This window comes from Aythya marila (genome assembly GCF_965140915.1).
Source record: "Aythya marila genome assembly, chromosome: 1".
Taxonomy (NCBI): domain Eukaryota; kingdom Metazoa; phylum Chordata; class Aves; order Anseriformes; family Anatidae; genus Aythya; species Aythya marila.
Window position 1 is genome coordinate 113,673,662 of NC_139042.1, and position 20,726 is coordinate 113,694,387.

At 38.4% G+C, this 20,726-nt stretch overlaps 2 protein-coding genes across 8 annotated transcripts in view; one reads left to right on the top strand and one right to left on the bottom strand.

The window, feature by feature from the left end:
- The first annotated feature begins 1,531 nt into the window (after positions 1-1,531).
- On the top strand, positions 1,532-18,320 carry BTLA (B and T lymphocyte associated). The gene is made up of 6 exons (XM_082759202.1): positions 1,532-1,698; positions 8,435-8,743; positions 9,925-9,960; positions 11,057-11,194; positions 12,091-12,137; positions 13,242-18,320. Exons 1-6 carry the CDS (start codon positions 1,614-1,616, stop codon positions 13,566-13,568), a joined length of 942 nt encoding a protein of 313 aa, XP_082615328.1. The 5' UTR covers positions 1,532-1,613; the 3' UTR covers positions 13,569-18,320.
- The window catches only part of LOC309877643 (OX-2 membrane glycoprotein-like), a 38,732-nt gene continuing 36,319 nt past the window's right edge, over positions 18,314-20,726 (bottom strand). For 2 of the 7 annotated variants that reach the window (XM_082759218.1, XM_082759221.1), the window contains 2 exons: positions 19,752-20,271; positions 18,314-18,453 (listed from right to left, as the gene is read on the bottom strand). In XM_082759218.1, coding sequence (XP_082615344.1) covers positions 20,153-20,271 — 119 coding nt within the window. In that variant the 3' untranslated portion in view covers positions 18,314-18,453; positions 19,752-20,152. Of the gene's footprint in view, positions 18,454-19,751; positions 20,272-20,726 lie in introns of those variants that run through there. The other 5 variants (XM_082759220.1, XM_082759224.1, XM_082759219.1 and 2 more) reach the window with 4 other exon arrangements.

Here is a 20,726-nt window from a genome sequence, read left to right on the forward strand (position 1 = left end):
AGGGATCAAACCACAAGCATGAGTTACCTAAAGCTAGGGTTAAAACTCCAAAAAGATTACAAGGGTCAAAAAAACCCAAAACATTAGAAATGCCCTAGGGCTATTTATCAAGATAAGTATCTGAACCATAGTAATGAATCCCCTTCCCTGTCCCTCAAGGTCTTTCCTGGTTCTCATCAAAACAGAAGAAACAAACTTGAAATTTAAGCATTATTTGCCTATTTTTGAGTGATTATTTTACATGATTGTTTTGCTCCCTGATTAAACTTTAATCTTTCTAATGAGAAAGCAAAAATTAGATATCAACTACTGATATGAAATTCCTGGCAAAAATTTGCCCTAACTCAGCATTAAGACAACCAGAAATTACACTGACAGAAACACATCCCTTAATGACCAGTTCTGCTGTCCAAGCTGGCTATGGATTCAGCCACTAGATGTCTTTGCTATTCAGAACTGTGATCTGCGTTACTAGTATTTTTCTCTTCAGTGGACTCCTGCTGTGTGGGTGGAGTTACACTCCATTTTTTTTTTCGTAAAGATTTTTCAGTTACACCTGCTTGCAATATTTGTAAGGCTATTTCCTCACAGCCATCAGTATGATTCTCATGAACATCATGGACCGGACCAGGCACTTATAAACACTATGTTCTAACAAACATCTATGTTAACATGGGATTTTAAAACTGCAGTATTTTCTTCCCTGGTTTCTATTTGTGGTTGTATTTGCATTATAAGCAGAAGTGGTTCTCGCTTTGGCAGCACATACACTAAAACTGGAATGATACAGAGAAGATTGGCATGGCCCCTGCACAAGGATGACATACAAATTCATGAAGCATTCCAATTGCTGTATGTGACATTCCTGTTCAACCTTTGTTTGCTTCTAACTTTATGAAGAACCTCCGCATTAGGTAATTTTAGAAGTTTTGAGAAGTTTCAGGTGTTTTATAAATATTTAGAGAGAAAAGTGTGGAGTGCTGAAAAAGAGCACACAAAATCCAAACCCTCATTACTTGGCTTTAACATCATGAGCATGCTAAGGCTTGGAAATAGTTGACTCAATCTCTCATAGTGTAGGCTATCATAAATTTATATAAATTAAAACCATTCAGACATCTGGTTCTGACATCTAACAGCTCGGCTTCCTCATTTGATAATCTTTTATCAAACTAAGACTGAATTAGAGTAATACACAAAGACTGAACTAGTTTAATATACTACCATGCATACTCTACTTCTGGTATATTGTTGCTTGCAAAATCGAAGTCTCAAGTGCAGAGCATCTTTTAAAACTAAAAATCACTGGCTCTATTTGTTTCGCCCTTCTCTGGCTCTGCATACAGTCTAAGATGCTTTGCCTTGAATTGCAGATTGCTTCTGATATGTTGTTAAATGATCAAGCAGTTCACATTTCAGCCACAAAAAAAAAACCCTACCGCCTAACCCATCAGATTTTTGCATACTATATTGCTTCCCCACCCCTTTCTTCTGCACTGTCTTGACAGAAGAGCTAGAAAAGGGAATCAGCTCAAACCTAACAGGATGCAAGGGGGCCATCTGAACTGCATTTTTTAAACCTACAGGAACCTCTCATCTACCATGCCCAGAGAATGAAGTCTCCAGTCACGCTGATAAAAAGTATCTTACCCTATATCCTTCTAGTAATGCTGGCTCAAAGCAACTATCAAGTTTACGGTAAGATGAGGTCTTATAATTTAACGTATTTGTAGTTACTAAACATTGAGGGGAAAAAAACAGAAACCAAAGCAATGCTTAACGTACCTTGGAGATGATCTCTGTCTTATTTTTTTTGCTATGTCTGAGACGTCTAATGTAATTAGAGATGATTATGACAGCAATTGAAATATTATGTACCTGGATAGACCAGAACTCTTGTATTTGAGGACTGAATGCATCTTGTTTCATGACCAGAGGCTCTGCTTGCAAGAGGGGCCACGGCATTCAAGCATTTACTTGAAATCCAGGATTTCAACTAGCTCCAAACCAGATGCAGTTCGCAGTCAAATTGTCCTTACCAGATAAGTAAGAATACCTTTGGTTGTTTAGCTTAGCTCAGTCTTAATTTTGATCCTGTTTTCAAATTCAAACCTTCATAGTTTTTAAATGGAAAGGTTCTCCTAATTCAGACTGATGTGAGGACTACACTGGGCCCAATTTATTCCCAGTTTTATTTTTATTGCAGAGGTTATATTGGTTCAAGTTCTTCCATGCTATTCTCATACAGGAGACATAAATGATACTATTGAAAGAAAGGGAGCCATATACATATGATAATAGCTACTGGCATGGACGCACTCAGATGCTCTTGGTACATTTCAGGTGTATCAAACAATACAGTTATCAAAATAACATCTGTTATAAGGCACCATTAAAATTGCATAAACAAATTGAACAAGCTATGTGAAGCTTAGTTGACATGCATGACTGACTGTGCAAACCTATAGCATCAAATAGCATTTTTATGAATAAAATACATCATAAATACTTGCAGGAAAGGTTAAATGAACATCTGGAGCATCTGCCTAGGAAGGAAAACCCAAATATTTGGCTTTAAAGACACAAATTACTAGGTCAGTTAGACGCAGCTGTTTCTTAAATCAGAGTGTGGTCTGAGCTCAGGGACACTACTGAATTGCTTTACAGTTCATTTCCAAGTGGCTAAACTAACATCCTTCTGAAGGTGGTGCATCCAGTGCTTAACATCTCCTTTCTACTTCAATCGAAGCCTTCTCGCCTTGTAAAAGTTAACTACTGTTTCTATTCACTTCAATATGCCCGCCTGTGCTATCAGCTCCTCACAGTCACCTCTCTGCATTGTCCAGTTCAGTTTATTAACATAATGGGTGAACTCCCATATTCATCTGCCAGGATCCTAGGTAGAGTTTTTAAAACAGAATACTATTTGTATTATGCTGCTTACTGCATGAATCTTGTTTACATACGATCTACTCCACAAGGTTTTACTCTCTGATCTACATCAAAATGATTTGAGGTCCTCTGAGAGCAATACTAATTCCTTCTGCAGTTTTACATTACTACAAATATCAGAATTGTATTTATAGGAGAATTACAGAAGAAAAACAAAACCAAACCGAAACAAAAAAAACTTTGCAAGCCAATTTCTCTCTATAAATACATATATACACATTTAAATCAATGTTCTGTATTTACATTTTAGCCACAGGTTTCCATTTTTTTTTTTTTTTTTTTTTTTACTTTTATTGCTTTTAAAAAGTAAACTGAAAGTTAAAGACAAGTTATTTAAGCTTCGCTTGTTGCAAATCTACCTAAAGTTTCCTGAACTCCTTACAGAAACCAAGTTGACAGTGGCAGATTTCATATACCAAGTTAATGCCAAGCCAATCTTTGTTATATTAGGGAAGGAGAACTAAACAAATTTTGATAATTTACAAACAGATGGACCTTCCCTTCCTCCCACACCCAATAATTTTAGTTCAGATAAACACTGTCTCTTTTGAAAGACGACAACATAGGTTGTTCCCACCCAGTTTCACTGAAAGTGGTGGTTGTAGCCTAGACAGCATACATGAAGTCAACGCAGCATTTTATAATGACAGAAACAAAACCCAGAAAGTCCCCTGTCATCCCAAGCAGCCCCAGCCAATAACTATGTATGTGCACGTGTCCACTACTGGTAGACAGTTCCGCAAACACCACCTTCGCTATTGGCCTGCTGTGCAGCACAGTCTGCACATCCTAACATTCAGCTAAGTCAAAGTTCTACATCCCCAAGTTCCAGTCATTAAAATATAACAGTGTGTTTTCTGCACTTACATAGCTTTCATCAAGGAATTGTTATTTAAAGAAATAAAATAAAATATTACATAGCTGTATTTTTAAGTCATGGGGCAAAATAACTGAAAAGGATCAAAATGAAATTTCTGTTAGCTAAATAACATTCTTAGTCATTTTACATATGTCACAATTTATTTTTATTTTTTTTTAAATATTTTTAAATCATTCTTTGGAAAGCTTTCTCTGAAACTGGGGGAAATCTGACAAAGACCTATAGCCAGGAGTCACTTACAAAGTCTTCTGTATTGTTTCTCTCCCTTAGTACATCTTTTCTCAATTCAAGGAGGGAGTATATTTTTCCATGATTCCTCCTCACACCCTATTTCCTATTTGGTTAAATTCTAAAGGAATTTTGCTAGAAGTAATGAAGAACTTCATATTAAACCTGAAAAACCCTACAAATCAATGCACTTTCTGCTATAATTTTTTGCTATAATCTGATCGGAATTAGAATCTTCCCAGAGAGTTAGACTTGAGCTATAACTGTTGCTAGTGCTTCACTGTGGTCACAGATAGACCCAAAAGTCGGATTTGAGCCTAAATATAGCCATTTATTTCTCATGAATGATTGACATTTTATACTTCAGCCACTATCTGCCTTCGGAAATCATGCGTATGACATTTTATCTCACCCCTTAGTCCTCTTCAAAACAGCAGAGAAAAACAAAACAAAACAAAAAAAAAAAAAAAAAAAACAAACAAAAAAGATAAATCCTTTAAAACTAAATGTCTCTGAAATTCCAATCAGTAAGTCTTAGTTTACTGGAGTTCTTAGATGACAAGCTGAGAATGACACCTTTTAGAATACAAAGATTAGAAAGCTCAATTTTTAGCTATATTTTTCTTCTAATGGGCTGACTTAGATAAGTAGAAAGCTGTCTCCCATAATCTTTGCTCAATAGATCATGTCATGACTATGCTATTCTCTAGAGCATAAGGATAATGAGGAAAAAAATAAAAATGATTTTAATAAAAAAAAAATAATGCCACAAGTATTTCATTATTATACATGCTTTCTCCTGAAATTCTTATCCTAGCAGTACACTGTACAGATTTTCCTTACCTGTAAAATTAATCCTAGGTTCAGTAGAGCTTGGCTTGCCACAGCCTATCCAGGAACATGCTCAAGTGACCTAAAATAAAATTTGCTTTTGGTTAAATTGAATCTCACCACGTACTGTAAATTTGAAGGTGATATATAAATCTTTCATGTTACAGGTTCTTTTATCCTCTTGAAAACTGCCCATTCAAATATTTACTATGAACACCCATATACATACATACATATATTTATAAAACACTGAAACCTTCAGGCTTGATAAAAAGCCTTGTAGTTGGTTTCAGGTCTCTACTCATAACAGCATTCTATGAAAGCATAATTCAATACATTTTGCAATGTGCTTGCACATGTACAATATAATTAGCAGATAATGTCTCTAACATTGACTACTCAGCAACCACAGCAGGACAGAAAAACACTGTAAGGGGAAAAGTATTCCTAGCCATGTTTGTGCTTATTCACTAAATAAGATTTATTGAGTGTTTCCGTCAAATGACAATCAATAAACAGAATGCAAAAGGTTCTTTCTACTTATCAGCTATTGATTTTTTTTTATTCCATTTTAAGAAATATACATCTCTTCTTGCCTCAGAGATTACGGTTTATATTATTATTTAAATCCCAAATCTTCACTGAGACCTAACGCTGCTGAATGTTCCTTCCAGCAATCTGTGGAAGATAATTTAAAATTTGTCTTAAATATTTTACTCAGCAAAAAGGTCCAAAATATTTCGGTTTTACAAGTATTTTTTTTTTCCACTGTTTGTTATTCACACGAAGTTTATTTGCTACATGGGATTTGTTTTGGGAGATGAGAAAGTTTAACAAGAGATTATGGGGTGTGTTCTTTCTGAATTCCCACACTTGGTTGTTAAAGACACTATATTATAAAATAATAATTCTAGCTGACAATTTCCTAAAGCCTAAATAAATACTTCTTAATTCTTATTCATTAAAAAGTCACAGAACATAAAAAAAGAAAAAAGAAAAAAGAAAAAAGCAATTACAATTGGTTTTCGTGTTCCTATCATTGTTTTGTCATTGGAAGAAAAGAAAAAAATTACTTGAAGGCAACCTAAAGCCCAATCATTTTACACCTCTAAAAGAAAGGTCTTTTTGTAGGTCCTGAGGATGCTGTACAAATATGTACTGAAAAGCAATCAGTAGCTTGTATAGCTCCTATTTAGCAAGTTCAAAAAGATCCTACTTAACTGACAGAAGAAAAAAAAAAAAAAAAAAAAAGCAAAACCGTTACCAAAAAAAAACCACAACAAAACAACAACAAAAAAAACCCACTAAATCAAATAACTGTGTTTACCTACCATCCACAGGCTGCTTGTAAGGGATTCACAAACAATAACTAAAAAATTAAATAAATTTTGAGTAAATTAAATCTCTTCTCCAAAGCGTACAGCTATACTGAGAAGGGGATAAAAAGTACAAACTAGAGGAAATGCAAGACCAAGTATGGTCTTGCATGGGGGAATGGGCTTAAGTTGAGCCAGGGGAGTTTTAGGTTAGATGTTAGGAAGAGCTTCTTCACTGAAAGGGTTGTGAGGCATTGGAACAGGCTGCCCAGGGAAGTGGTGGAGTCACCATCCCTGGAAGTCTTCAAAAGACGTTTAGATGTAGAGCTTAGGGAAATGGTTTAGTGGGGACTGTTAGTGTAAGGTCAGAGGTTGGACTCGATGATCTTGAGGTCTCTTCCAACCTAAACATTCTGTGATTCTGTGATTCTGTGAAGTAAAACCCTGAAAGAATAGGAGGCTTTATTTACTGGGGTTAATTGACAGAAGGCTGCCAAACTCTTTCACCTGCATCAGCAGATGGAAATGAAGGCTAAAAATCTACAGGTGTGTACAGAGCAATATCATGTAATGAGCCTCTTCTGGTCAGTAAGATGGGAGGACTCTTGCCTAGAAATCATGGGCAGGCAGAAATACTACCTCAGTCAGTGACAAGTACAATTGAAGATCTCCCGCATTGTTTTCCCCAAGCTCAGTGACATGCTACTCAAGTGGCCTTGCGAAGAAAGCAAGAGAATTGGACTCAGATCCACTAGGTGGCAGGAAATTTTGCTTCAGAAACATAATTTTAGCAAACGTAGTTATGTTGTAGTTACACTAGCATGGTGAATAATCACGACCAGCTGATGAAGGAATAAAATTGTGGCAAATGTTGGTACAGATATTTGGGAAAACTGGAATGCTTTAGAGCAATAGGTAACATCCATAAGACATATTGCTTTCCAGTTACCCACAAAACTAATGTTCATCTGAGTTCATGGGATAAAGTACCCTGTTGTAAGTGAATGCAAAGAATTTGCTAAATGCTGACCAACAGCAGCAAAGTGCTAGCTATCCTACTGTGAACGCTATTAATACATTTCTGCTCAAAACTCGCTATTATTGAATGCTCTAAAATTTATTTCTGGTGTGGAATAGTCTGAGATTTTTAGCAAAAGGGCTCGCAAAGTAGAGGTCATCTGATCAAAGATTTTTAATATGACCTTCCCAAGTTCTTAAATATACCACCCAGGTATTCACAAGAATTGCTGCACCACTTGTATAAAAATCCTTTCTGGCATTGCAGATGAGAGTCTTCCTGAGCCATTTGACATCACAGTTAGATGCCACCTTGGGGCCCAGAGGCTCCGTCCCTTGAAACAGCACTGGCTGCTGACAGACAGATCCTTCCCTTCTCCACACTGCTGTTTCCTCCCATACGCCTTTCTCCTACCTACGAAACTTTTCTTAAAAATCTTTACTGTTTTTTCCACTCCCCTCTACCAATTAGAAGATACAGACACACCTACTATTTCTTGCTCTAGAGTTGCTAGCAACCACTCTCTTCAGTGCACAAGCACTCTGATGATACGGAGCTGTTGGATATCACATAGTTTTTATTACTTCTACTTATCCAAAGAAATCAAGCACTACAAGAAACATAAATCTTTAATAAAAGCTCCAGACTTTCAATACTAAGACCCAGAGTAAAGGTGACATACCAGAGTTTGAACACCGAGTTTAACAAACCTTTACAAAAGTGAAGAAACAGAGAGAGGATATATTTATAATTATTTTCATTATTTCAATTATGACATATCACTACCAAAAAAACAAACAAACAAACAAACAAAAGCTTTACTTTTGCAAATTATCAAGAACTGTGAAGTAAACAATAACCTGAAATAAATCTAAAATAACAGAAAAGATCTTTGAGAAGGATGACAGGAAAACCTTCTCGGTATATGTTACATTTTTTCTCTCCAAACTTAGATTTCAGAGTTGGCTGAGATATAGACTGATATTTATATTGGACGAAGAAAGTGGATTTTAACAATCTTCCTAAAAATGAAGGAACCAAGAAGTCTTGATTTATCTGCAATGAGCATCCCATACAGAGATAAGATCTGAAAGTGGACAAGAGAAGTCTTGCATACTGAGAGAGAAAAGAAACTGATCAGTGTCATGGAGAGCATATAACAGACCCCACCACCACTGTGATTTTTCTCATATTTTTCTTCTTTTATAGGATTTGATGCCAGTGACTGTCCAGTAGAAATTCAAGTTCAAAGAAACTCTGAATACGTAACTAATATTGGTAACTCCTTGATCATATACTGTCCAGTCCATTACTGCAAGGAAAGACCCTTCATCCAGTGGTGCAAGATAGAGGCGCATAAATGCGTGCCACTGGATAACAGCAAAGCAGAATGGAATTCCACTGTGTTTATTCTGAAGTTTTTCGCCATTCACCAGAATGATAGCGGGATGTATCGCTGTCAAGCAGTAACAGGCAACTTCTTCAGCGAGAGCAACGAAATAAAGGTTATTGTTGAAGGTGAGGCCCCTGCGTTACTAAAGAGCCCTTTTAAACAAATGGATTCCATGTACAGGAAAGTTCACTCATGCTGCACAATGGCTTCTCCGAACAAGTTTGTCTGGTGTCGTAGGAATAGCACAAGATCAGTTGTGCTGGTACTTACCACATTCTTCATGCTTCTATCCTGCTTCTCTGTGCTGGGGAAAGAACAAAATAAAGAAATAAAAGGAGGATCTGGAAGAGAAAAGCAAAGCTGCTGACACCTAATGGCCATTAGTGAACTACTTGATTATTTAAAAATATTAATTGGAGCAAAGAAGACTGGTTATGTTTTATAAGGACTAGACAGTATACAAATGGTCATGTATTCATAGTTGGCAATGCCACACAACAGCAAAGAGGACATAGAAAGTCAAGCCTCTTGCTTAGAATAATCTTGCAACAGAGTAATAAAGTATAGTTTTGTACCCAAGAAGTTCAAGAGCAGGAAAGATCACAATACCTTTAAATGCTCTTAAGGATTTAAGTGCAAGCCAGACATTCCTATGAATTTAAACAGTTGGGATGCCAAGTCTAGATTATGGCGAGCCACGTATGCCCTCCTCAACATTGCTTTGCAGCTATAAAGTGGTCTGTGCAGCTACGGTGTCCTATTGACCCCAGGTAGCTGAGTTATGAAATTGTTCTGTTGCTAGTTCCTCTCCTGGTAAGTTAATGGACTTTAATACCTTGTTTATTGACACAGGAAATGCTGTAGCAAAGGGAGCAATGTCAAAATTTATGGTTGTAATGTGATAGCAGACACAGTATTTCCCCAAATAACATGATACAGGCTTTCCTTGGATGTGAGAAGAGCAGAAGACATCCTTGAGTGACTACAGAATGCTATATTCACAAATACCATTCCATGAATAAGTGATGTAATCAAGCATTTGCAAAATATTTCTTCTCTTGTTCTATTTATTTGAATGCCAGAGGTCTGAAACACAGAACTGCTCTGTCAGCTGTGGGAGACCAGCACTTCATTCTTCTTCTCCCAAAATACTGCGCCCTTTGCTGGATTTTGTTCCCTCTTCCACCATCAAGCTAAAGGAGAGGTTTGTTGAGACTTCAGTGTGTGGTGCAGAGTACACAACTGCAGAGCAAAATATCAAGTTGCTGATTCATTTCCCTGTCTTTTTTTTTATTTTTTTTTTCAGAAAAGTCTGAGAACATTATCACAACTTCATCAGAAAGTAAGTTCTGATTCTTATTTCCTTTTTAAGAGGAGGGAAAAAATTTGTGTTGCTATAAATTTCCTAAGTAGGTTGTTTTACATAGGACAAATCAAAACTCATTGCTGAAGAACCATTGCTTTCTTCCTGCTTGAACAAAATACAGTCTCTCAAGTGTCACAGTTTTCAAGCCCACAACTGTCCAGCAGATAGCAGTGACAAAGACAATTAAATTACCTCCTGCTGTGGTAATCTATACTTCCAACATGCTCTTTAAATACCCCAGTGACACATGTGGTTTACACTTACAGAACATTAGGAATCACAGTACACCACCACTTTAACATACCCTGAAGTATGTTTTTTTACTCACAGTTGGTTATTGTTACCAGTACAACTACTGTGAACAGCAACTCAAGCCCATATAGGGTTCATTTGCTCTGTCTGTTCTGTGATGCTCTTTCTGCATTTCCTGCATCAGAAGGCAGCAAACCTCAAAACTGTGCATCAAGAATCCTTATTTGTAAGAAAGTTCAGTAACATAAATTAGGCATATGACTATCAATACCTTTCTCACACAGTTTTCATTCCCTTGAATAGGATACAAGGACAGTTCCTACATTCTAATGCATTTCCCCTGATAAAGTGATTTATTTGCTGAATGATGCCATGGGTGTATACTATAACAGCATTAATTTCCAGGCTTGATCATCACATATTTTCATCACAGCTGATACAAACTTGTCAAAAAGCTTCTTATTTTTGTTCTTGCTGTTGTTTACAGTGCAAAGACTACAGAAAAGAAGACAGACCATAACGTTAAAATATATTGGAAGTTTAGAGCAGTGCTTTAATTCTGATCCTTTGTTTCTGCCAGCCTTGTGCCATGCATCATTTTTCAATGACACTTTCCATGCACTTTTCCTTCCAGTACCTTCATGCTTGGTAATATACCAACGAAGATGGTTATCCTGTGAACTGATTGCTGTTCCAAACTACAGAATGCTTTAGTTATATTAAGAAGCCAGTTGCATCAGAAAGAAGCAATGCTGAAAAAAAAAAAAAAGTTAAATATTATTCTATTATTTTATGCTAATACATGTTAATGCAATTTTAGATACCACTAGTATATCAGAAGAGTCCCAAGAACCTGGAAAAAACAAGATATTGCACATTATTTATTCTTCAGTATCCGTGGGTCTATGTTGTCCATTCATCTTCATATGCATGTTTTCATGTCTCAGAAGGCATCATGGTGAGGAATTTTACCATATAATTTTTTTTAGTGTGTATTTTATCACACTTTTTTTCACAGTTTAAAGTTCCATTCAAAGCTCTACTGTAATCCCCTAGTAATTACCCCATTTAATTTCTGAGATGTCTTTGTCAAGTGCACCAGTTAGGGTACTGAATTTTTTTAAAAATAATTTGTCCTAAGTATTGTTCCCTTCCAGAGAGACCAGGACTGGAAATAAAGTGAGAACAAATCAAATACTCAGACTTCATAATAATTGGAATTCTTTTTACTATTTTTTGAACACCAACTTAGAAATAAATAGGACTGTTAGCCATATAAATGCAATCAAGTTCTACCCAGTTACTTTTCTATATTTCTACTTTTCTTTCTGAAGTATGAACTTGTTACAGTATTAATCTCTCCTGTTTTATGGGAACTCTTACACAGCTTCCATGCTCTAAATCAAGAGTAGATTTTGGAGTTCCCCATGTCTTAAATTAAGTAATTATTTGCCTATTATAATCCGATGGATTATTTTATTTTAGGAAAATGAAATTATTTCCTCTTCCAAAAAATTTAGCATGTTTTCTTATAAGGTGGCTTGGTGATTTTTCCATGCTTTTTCACTGAATAGAGAGAAAACTAGCCGGAAGTACACTGGAAATTTCACTATTCCTCTTCAGAGAAGCTCTGAGGAGCACAGAAATGCATTCTAAAAACATATTGTTTTATTTTGATTTGTTTTTATCAGAACAGCAATTCCTAAATCCAGTTTGGAAATAGATTTTTATTCTTTGAGGTGCACTCAATAAGGGAAGGACTGCTTTACTAGTTAATACTCTTTCCATGAGCAGAAAGGCATCATCTCAATGCTTATTTATTGAAACATCCTTTTTTTTTTTTCTTCTTCTTAGCAAAGCAAAAGAGAACTCCATTGACACCGCAGAGACTAGAGAGCCTGGTATGTTTAAATTTTGCCATTACTGAAACCTGAAACTGCATAATCATATACTGAGAACAAATTTTTGTGTACTATAAAATGTGGAGTAGGATGAGGGACAGATTTAGTGACCCTCTTGGTGCCTGTACAGAATGACTTCCCTGGTGTGAGATATCCCCTTGGTTGAGCTGAAGAAAGGAATTGAGAGTTGTATCCACAAAAGTACTTTAAGCATCTAAACTCCTGTTAAAATGTATTAATTTGTAGGCCTGTTCCAGTAAGAATTTAGGTACATCTGTTGATGTACCTCTGTTGACCTGGTTTTGAATGTCTGCATAAGACAAATGATGCACAGAGTAAGGAAAATGATTGAAAAGAATTTCCTGTGTTGCTAACATCAACTCACTCAGCTCTTGTAATCAGTTCTAGAGAAATTAAATGGGCAGAAGGCAGAACATGAAAGATGCCACAGGAGCTGACAGCTATCAGTCACAAGGGAAGTATTGGCAGGGATTGAAGGCCACCAAACAGATTGCAGAGCTCCCAAAGGGAGAGATGGGAGAAAGGAAATTAAAAGCAGTAGATTCTAAGTGGTTAGAAAAATCGATGTCAAAGAGGATTTCTTTAGAGAGAGATGAATTTATGGAGGAATTTGCAGATTTTGGGAGAAGAAGAAAGATTTATTTGGAGAGTAACAAGACAAAGAGGATAAGAGGCAAGAGATCAGGAAATGGGAGAATGGGTGTAATCAGGATAAGATAGTTTGGGATTTGGAGGTGAAAGTAAATAAGATTTAATAGGACTGTAAGGAAAAGCCTGAATGAGTGGTACAGAAGTGCTCTCACAAGGATAAGCCAGTTTTTCCTTAAGTTGAAATCAGGCAAGGAAAGACATGACTGAATTTGGGAAGGGAAATGGAGAAAGGCTAGAGATACATGTGGTTTATAACTTATTTCAAAGATCAGCAGAAAATCCAATGATCAGATGAGTCCAATGCACCTGAGTTCAAAAGCAGTTTTAAAGGGACACAAAAAAAGAGAGTAAAATTTATATGCCCCCTTTTTAGCAGGAGCACAAGCAATAACCAGATACGCACAGAGCTATACCCTGTTCTGCTTTTCACAGGTCAGAAGTCCAGCAGCTGTTCCATCCCACACTGCTGGGACAACTCAAGCTTCAGATGAAAGCTCTTTGCTTTACTGCTCTATGGCTAGCCCACAGCAGCTCTTGTATGCCAACACAATTTATGACAATGATGTTCCTCGCTGGAATGCTAAGAGGACAGCACCTAATGCACCTAATGATCCTTCCATCCCAGCTTCACCTGAAAGCCCAGATGTCCTCATATATGCTACACTAAATCATTCTGCTTCTGCAGAAAAATGCCAGAGAAGGGAACTGCCTGTAGAAAATGAATTTACAGAATATGCCTCCATTAATGTAAATAAATAAATATAACAAGGACTTCTCCAGACTACCATTTTGCATGCTGTCTTAGATCTAGCTTCCCTCCAGGATGCTGTTCCTTTATCTCCCAGGAAAACTTCCTTTTTGTTTAGAAGAACCCGTTACATACCGGAATTCAAAATACAGTCCATGCTGTGTGAATGGGTGGGTATTTCCATTGTGAATTTGTCTCTTAAAGGGGAGAATAAAAAGAAACAGTCAGCTTTTTCATTCTTCCTTTGTTCAGGACTCTGCTTCTAGTTTGACCTTGATTTGGTTGTGGTTTGAATATAGACAAAGGAGAAGAGGAGGTTTTTCCTAGGATATAAACATGTAAAATGAATCCATGAGGAGGACAATACTGAGACAGATTAATTCCTCCCAGGTAAATGCTAAGCATGTGTGTGGGACATTTTTTTTTTTCCTGAGTTTCTAAGATAATCATCCCAAGGCTTCTGTTTTTCATTCCAGTTTGGCTCCTTGAAAAATTCTCTGAATACCATGAATGTCTAATCTTCATATTAACCAAAATCTTGTTAACACTCATTTGCTTGTTTCTCATGGGGAACAGGAGGAGGAAAAGGTTGTTTTCCTTTTACAAAGAAGTCAGAAGATGTGTGACAAAATGTCAAAATACAGTGTTCTCTTTTTTTTGCTATTGGTGCGATGATTGGTTAGTTAAGTTAATGCATATTGCTTTTGTCCATGATGAATCAAAGGAAATAAATGATGAGCAGCAACCGACCACAGCCAAAATCAAAAACTTCTGTTCACTAGTAGCTGTGTGCAACTGTGTCACACTTAGCTTGCTACCCAGCACTGGCAGAAGAATATCATTATATTTCATACTCAGGTTCATGGGAAAGAAGATAAATGCCAAAGCACCATTTGCAGTTTGAGAAGAATGCTCACACCCTTCTTTTGCAGCACTGTGCAGCTAGAGCTTGGATACCACACATCTGCTCCTGCAAAATAATGCTCTGAAAAATTACTCTTAGCAATGTTTGCACCAAGAGGTTTACAGAAGCAAATGGGCAGTCTTCAAACTGGTTAAAAATTTAGACCACAGTTGAAAAGGAAGGATATACCAGTCCTCAGGGTGCACATAACACACCAGATAATTTATGCTAAACTTAGTAGGAAAAAGTCAGGCTCCTCTGTCTTCATAATTTACCTTGGTACAGTTCCAGCTAACACCAAAGCTGTTATCAGATACATATTAACCCTGGTATATGGATAATTTAGATGGTTTATTATGCTTATGGCTCACTTGTACTTCATCCCCCTTCATCTCCTCCAAACCCAATCATCCATCTGTGTGGAGAAAAATCAATGGATTTCTGCACTGGTAATTAGTTCAGGCCACAAGGTATGTTGACCTTTTTTTTTTTTTTTTTTTTTTTTAATATGTAACTTATCAATCCAATAAATCACTGATAAACCTCATTAAAAAAAAAAAAAAAAAAAAGAGTGTGGAAAAATATCTCCTAGAAAAATTCATTAGCTTACATATGAAAGAGACAGTTAATTGCATTTATTGCACAGCTGATAGAGGCAACAATATTTTTTATAGATTTCAGAATACAAAGAAACTGTCTCTCTGAAAGAGCTTCTACCTCAGTGGTCTTAAACTGAAAAACAAGGACAGTCATTCAGTGAAGAGAAAGCCTCAGCAAAAGGCATCAAACTTCTCTAATTTCTTTCTATGACCTGGACACTGGCCTTGCAGGCAGAAAGGGAAAAGGCCATCCTTTCAGGAACAAGTACAAGTGAAACCATATGTTTCTCACGGATGTTTTGCAGTATAAATACTCCGCTCATACCATAGTACATAGAGAGAAGAGTCCAAAGTCCCTCTGAGAGATGAAGGGGTGCTGGGTTACAGGCAGGTTATCTGTGTGACTTCCCAGCCAGCTCTGAGGTGCATTCACCCACGCACACACAGCTTTCCCTCTGTCACCCCAGCCAGCCAAAAGCATCAGCAGCTCTGCTCAGAGCAGCCCTAGGATGATGCCCTGGTGACCAAGAGCTACAATGAGACTGAGTGCATGCATGAGAAGTACTGCACAACCCCCAGCTGCAATGCTAGTGAGATCTGAATGTGACACGTTTTACCTTTAGAGCAAGGCATGGCTTAAGAAGAGGTCCCCAGAGAGTCAGGTTTGATTTGGGAGATGAGATTTTTGTAGATAAACAGGAAGCACCTTACCACCTTACCATAAAATGTGCTAGCGTAGAAAAGCAAAGCACAGGAGTCTGTGGTAGGTTCTTTTTTTTTTTTTTTTTAAGCAAATACATCGAGAGTCTGTCTTTTGAAGGAGGGAAGCAAGAGGTGTTGACTGAAACCATCTAACATTTCAGTCACGAATTTCTGTGTATACTTTCAGTCAAGAATTTTCATGTTCATCTTAATAATCTAGTGTACCTCTCAGAAACACAATGGTTACATTTGAGACATGACACCTAACAACAGTTGTGCTAAGGGTCAGTGGATGGCCTTCGAATTTTCTGGAGTAGCATCCTACTGACAGGGCAGGACGCCAGCGGAAGCAGTGCCGTCTCACAACTTGTTGCATGTGCTCAGTGTGTGACTGAAAGAAGCCAATACCAGTGTTAAATCATCCACATGACCACTATAACCCATTGAAGAAAGCAAACAGGCATGGGATGCATTCTGTGGGGGACGTACAGCACCTGTGCAGCCTCACGAAGATGTAGCCCAAGGGCATCCAGCCTACACCACATAATTTTCTACTTCTTGACTTCCTTTTTCTATTTTTGCACCAAATACACGGTGCAGGTATAGTCACACAGGAAGCCCAAAGAACACAAAGCTGTGCTGCTCTGTTACACCCACACACAAACATGGAAGGAAAATAGCAAAGTCTGCGGAGCTGAAGGACTGTAAGTGCATGTTACTGCTCTTCATCATGATCCAGTGCCCTTTTCCTGCAGGGGAGGAACATGCAGCTGCACTGCCTGGTTACTCTCTCCCGAGCAAGGCTGCACAGTACATAAGTCTCTTACAAGCATACATGGAACAAATGGGTTCTTAGACTGTAAAACACACCAACCCTTCTAGTTTCATTTTCTCCAGTTATTCCCTCAAAGACTCTTGCTTCTAAGAAAAACAAAACAAAACATATATATATATATAACAGTGTCAGGTTTATTCATTTCCCTACTCTTGGGCCCCAAAGATCTATGGATCTATGAGATGGGACTGCTTCTGGCAAACAACAAACTTTGCCATACTGCTAGATCAAGCGACAGTTTGCCAAGCCTTGCTTCTCCAATTACCTGTTTTGAAATATTTCTCCCCCACACCTCCACAATATTCTGCCCCCCATTTTGTATAATAAGGTGCACAAGCAGTGAGGAGTGTGCAGAAGGAAGTGGTACAGCTAAAACTACTTGAAAGATGAAGTTTGCATCTCTGCATAAAAGGCATAATCTTGCATCTGGGATCTTCCCAAAATCCACCGCTAACATTCCCTGGGTCTCCCTATAATCTGTGTCTTAAGGGGAAACAGGGCACACAAACACAGGGCTGAGCCCTGGCACCAGGCCACACCACCAGGCTGGGTGCACAACCAGGCTGAGGGGAGAGGCAAACCTCCATTTCCACGCCTGGCCTGTTCCCCAGCCTGCTCCCTGCAGTGGGTTCCCCATTCCGCAGCCTCCACAGATCTGTTTCCCTACTCTGTTTCAGATCAACAAACACCAGCCCAGGCAAATGGGAACCACAGACAGTGGCCAGGGATGAGAGACAGGAGCAGATCTCGGTGGAAAACAGAGCAGGAAAAGCATACCTGAAGGGGTGCACAGAAAAGGATCGCTAAGGAGAACCACCAGCACCTAGTGGACAGCAGAGTTTTCTGCTGAGCTTGAGATGTAAACAACTGCATGTCCCTCAGTAGAGGCAAGGACTTGTGAGGTTAAGAACCCTCATTTTTGAGTGAGTTTTAAGTGGTGACTAGTATTCTTCAAAAACAAACAAACAAAACAAAACAAACAAACAAACAAAACCCTACACCGGAGGCAGGCCTGCTCATGTGATCAGTTCCTGATCACCTAATGAAAAGGAAATGCCTAGGAATCAAGTAAGCCCAAAGGCTGGATGGTTTCCATCCACACAGGCCAGTGGTAAGTCATCTGTGTGAATCAACTGCACTCATACCCTTTCAGTTTCACACAAGTGATCTTACTATGCCCTTGAAGTTCCAAACCACTGTAATTTACTACCTACCCCGAAACCCAACTTCAAAGTCCTATTCTGCTTTCTCCCTTCCTAATGTGCACACACATCTGCAGGGATCCACAAATAGAATACTGCTGCCATAGTTACTGTAACATAGAAAAAGAAATGGAAAATCAATATTGGAAACATCATTAAGAGACTGACCTTTTAACTGTTATGAATCTTGGCCTGTGAGACAGAGGACTTCATGTTATAATGAACCTGTATAGTTAATTATACACGTTTTGTGTCATTAATTTTAGTCTTTGTGTTGAGAGGAGACTTGCTTGGTCAACTGTCCAAGTTCGGAGTATACATGTAGAATATGCTTGGCATGAGATGTCAGCCAGCTGAGAACCTGAGACTGATCATTTTGCATCAACTCAAGAGTAGCACTTTGCTGCCTCAAGCTAGTGCTGTGGCAGCTAGGTTTTCATCAAGTGACCTTTATTCACAGACTCTCTTTTAAGATGAGATTTCCTAGATGAGCCAATTCATATGCATTACTTACTACATGTCTCTGTGCGTAGTGTTTCTGGGACTCCACTCAACACCAGTGCTGTGCCATTTTCTGCAGCTCAGACACCACCACCGCTGAGACAAAAGCCTTCCCTCTGATAGTGAATCACATGCTCAGCTTTCACTCTGCACCTTTGGAAGTGGGAAAAGTAGTCAGAGGCAGGCATGTTCAACAAATACATTACAAAAAGGAACTTCATAATACTGTGGTTAGAAACTGACAGTAACTAACAAATAAACTCTCCCGTATATCCCAGCAAGAAACTGTGGTTGAATGCCCTAAGACCCAACACTTCCTAAAAATCAAGCTGCCTTGGCTAATACAGCCCTCTTAAACAACCTATCTATCTATCTTTCCATCTGAAACTGTGGCTAATGACATCTTCTGTAGACTACTTGACCCCCCCAGGTTGGGGCAGTATAGGTAGGAAGGCACGCGTACTGCCTATGTAGCATTTCTACACATAACCAGATGCACCAACATATATCTGGTGACTGAGACCTGCAACCGTGACCACATTTCTTCAGGTCTCAGCACCGTTCACTTTCTGTTCATGGAGAACCAGACCTCTACCTAACACAAAAGGACTCACCATGACCAGAAGCTATGGAGCTACTTCGCCTGGCACTAGATGGTGAATAGATGTTTAAGTTTTACAGACAACTATTCTTCAAATAGGGCCCAAGATAATCCATAAAGTCACTACTCAGATTTCTGGATGCAGCCTCAGAGGTTTAATGGATTACGTTAGCTTTTTCTCAGGTAACCTATTCTACAACAATTTCTACCTTGGTAAGAGAGATCTGCCTGTCAACTTCATGTGTACTGAGAAATTCACCTACTTTCTACTATTTCTGGATTATGGGAAGGATGGTGAAGCAGAGGTGGCTTCTGCTATTTTTTTTTCTCCTTTTTCAAGCTGCTAATACCCAGAAATATATTACTTAAAGTTCATATTAGGGATTTAGCCTCACTTTGCTGTATTTTCACAAATTCTGCAGAGGCCCAGAATCTTTTGGAAATGTCATCTCATCTAGATTTAATAAAATAAAAATAAAAAATAAATTACTCTCTTTGTCTATGCCCTAATCACTGACAGCTGTGGTTTTCTGGAAGCAGTAACTTCAGTAGACCCCTATTTTCTCAAGAAATTTGCATTTAAAAGATAACTACAGCAGCAGCCTCTAACACAGTACGAGAGTAAGAGGCAAAAGCACACCTTACATAATTTGTGGTTACAGAATCACGATGAGCTCCCCAGCCAGGGACCTCACGGTTGCACACAGTGGTTGGTTATCTCTCTCAGGGGCTGAAAAACCCAGTGATCTACTGGCTTCCTCTTCTCTGCCTGTCTGGCAACAGGCTTTAAGTGGTCTCACATGTAAGCATGTGATGGGAAGCAACATGTACTTTGATTTTATACACCTACTTTTCTTGACGAAACAAAGGTTGAGTAAAAACAGCTCTCAGTGCCCACACAAGGCTCTCATGTTCCAGGGTGGTGTTTCTTCTTTCTTGTAAGAGCTTCAGAGCTCTAATCCCATGAAAGAGAAACAAAAGACAAGACAGAGACAAGACAAAACTGTGAAAGTAATTGGCTGATCTTAAATTAAGGGATAGGGTGCCAAAAAGCAAATTCAGAATGGAAGCGAACAAAAGCAGAGCAAAAACTCAACCCTGAAATCCTGGGGACATCACATTCCTTTGCAAAAATCTTGAAGTGGTGCAGCCCTTGCTGAAGTGCAGATTTCCATGCTGAAGTGCAGATTTCCACTGTGCTGTACAAGCTGAGAAATTCACAGGGAGAGATTTTAACTGGTTCAGGCGGCTTCATTTTTTCTTCTTTTGAAGAGTTTTGCAGCATTGGTCTGTTGGCAAGAGGATACCCGGTATCAGAATTAGCACTTCAGCATCTTTCACTAGCAGAGAAGGCCCTGGGAACTTTTTTCCTAGTAAGAAAGAGAAGAAACATAGGTCAACCCTGAAGTAGCCTTTGGAACACACTTCCCAACATGCTGTACAAAAAATGCACCCATTTCTTATAAAGGAAATGTGTTAACTGCTTGGAAGTCAGACAGTTTCTGGCTCAGTTCCAATAATGAAACAGAACTGCCTTCTTGAGAGCCATACGCTCCCATGTTTGGCTCTAATACGGTACGTGTACTCTTGACAAAGCCACGTAGAGCTATACTTAAGATCACAGATCTCACTTGGATAGGGCCCTCTGGCCACCCCACGGGTCCAGCCTGCAGTTCATTGGGAGTGAACTTTATAAGTACACGCTGGGTACTTATCAGCCCTCTGCCTTTCCTGTCTAGAAAATTAAAGAAATGACTTTTGCAGAGTGAAAGAAAAGAGAAAGCTGGTTGGGAAGGACAACATAACCTGACGCAAGATCACAATA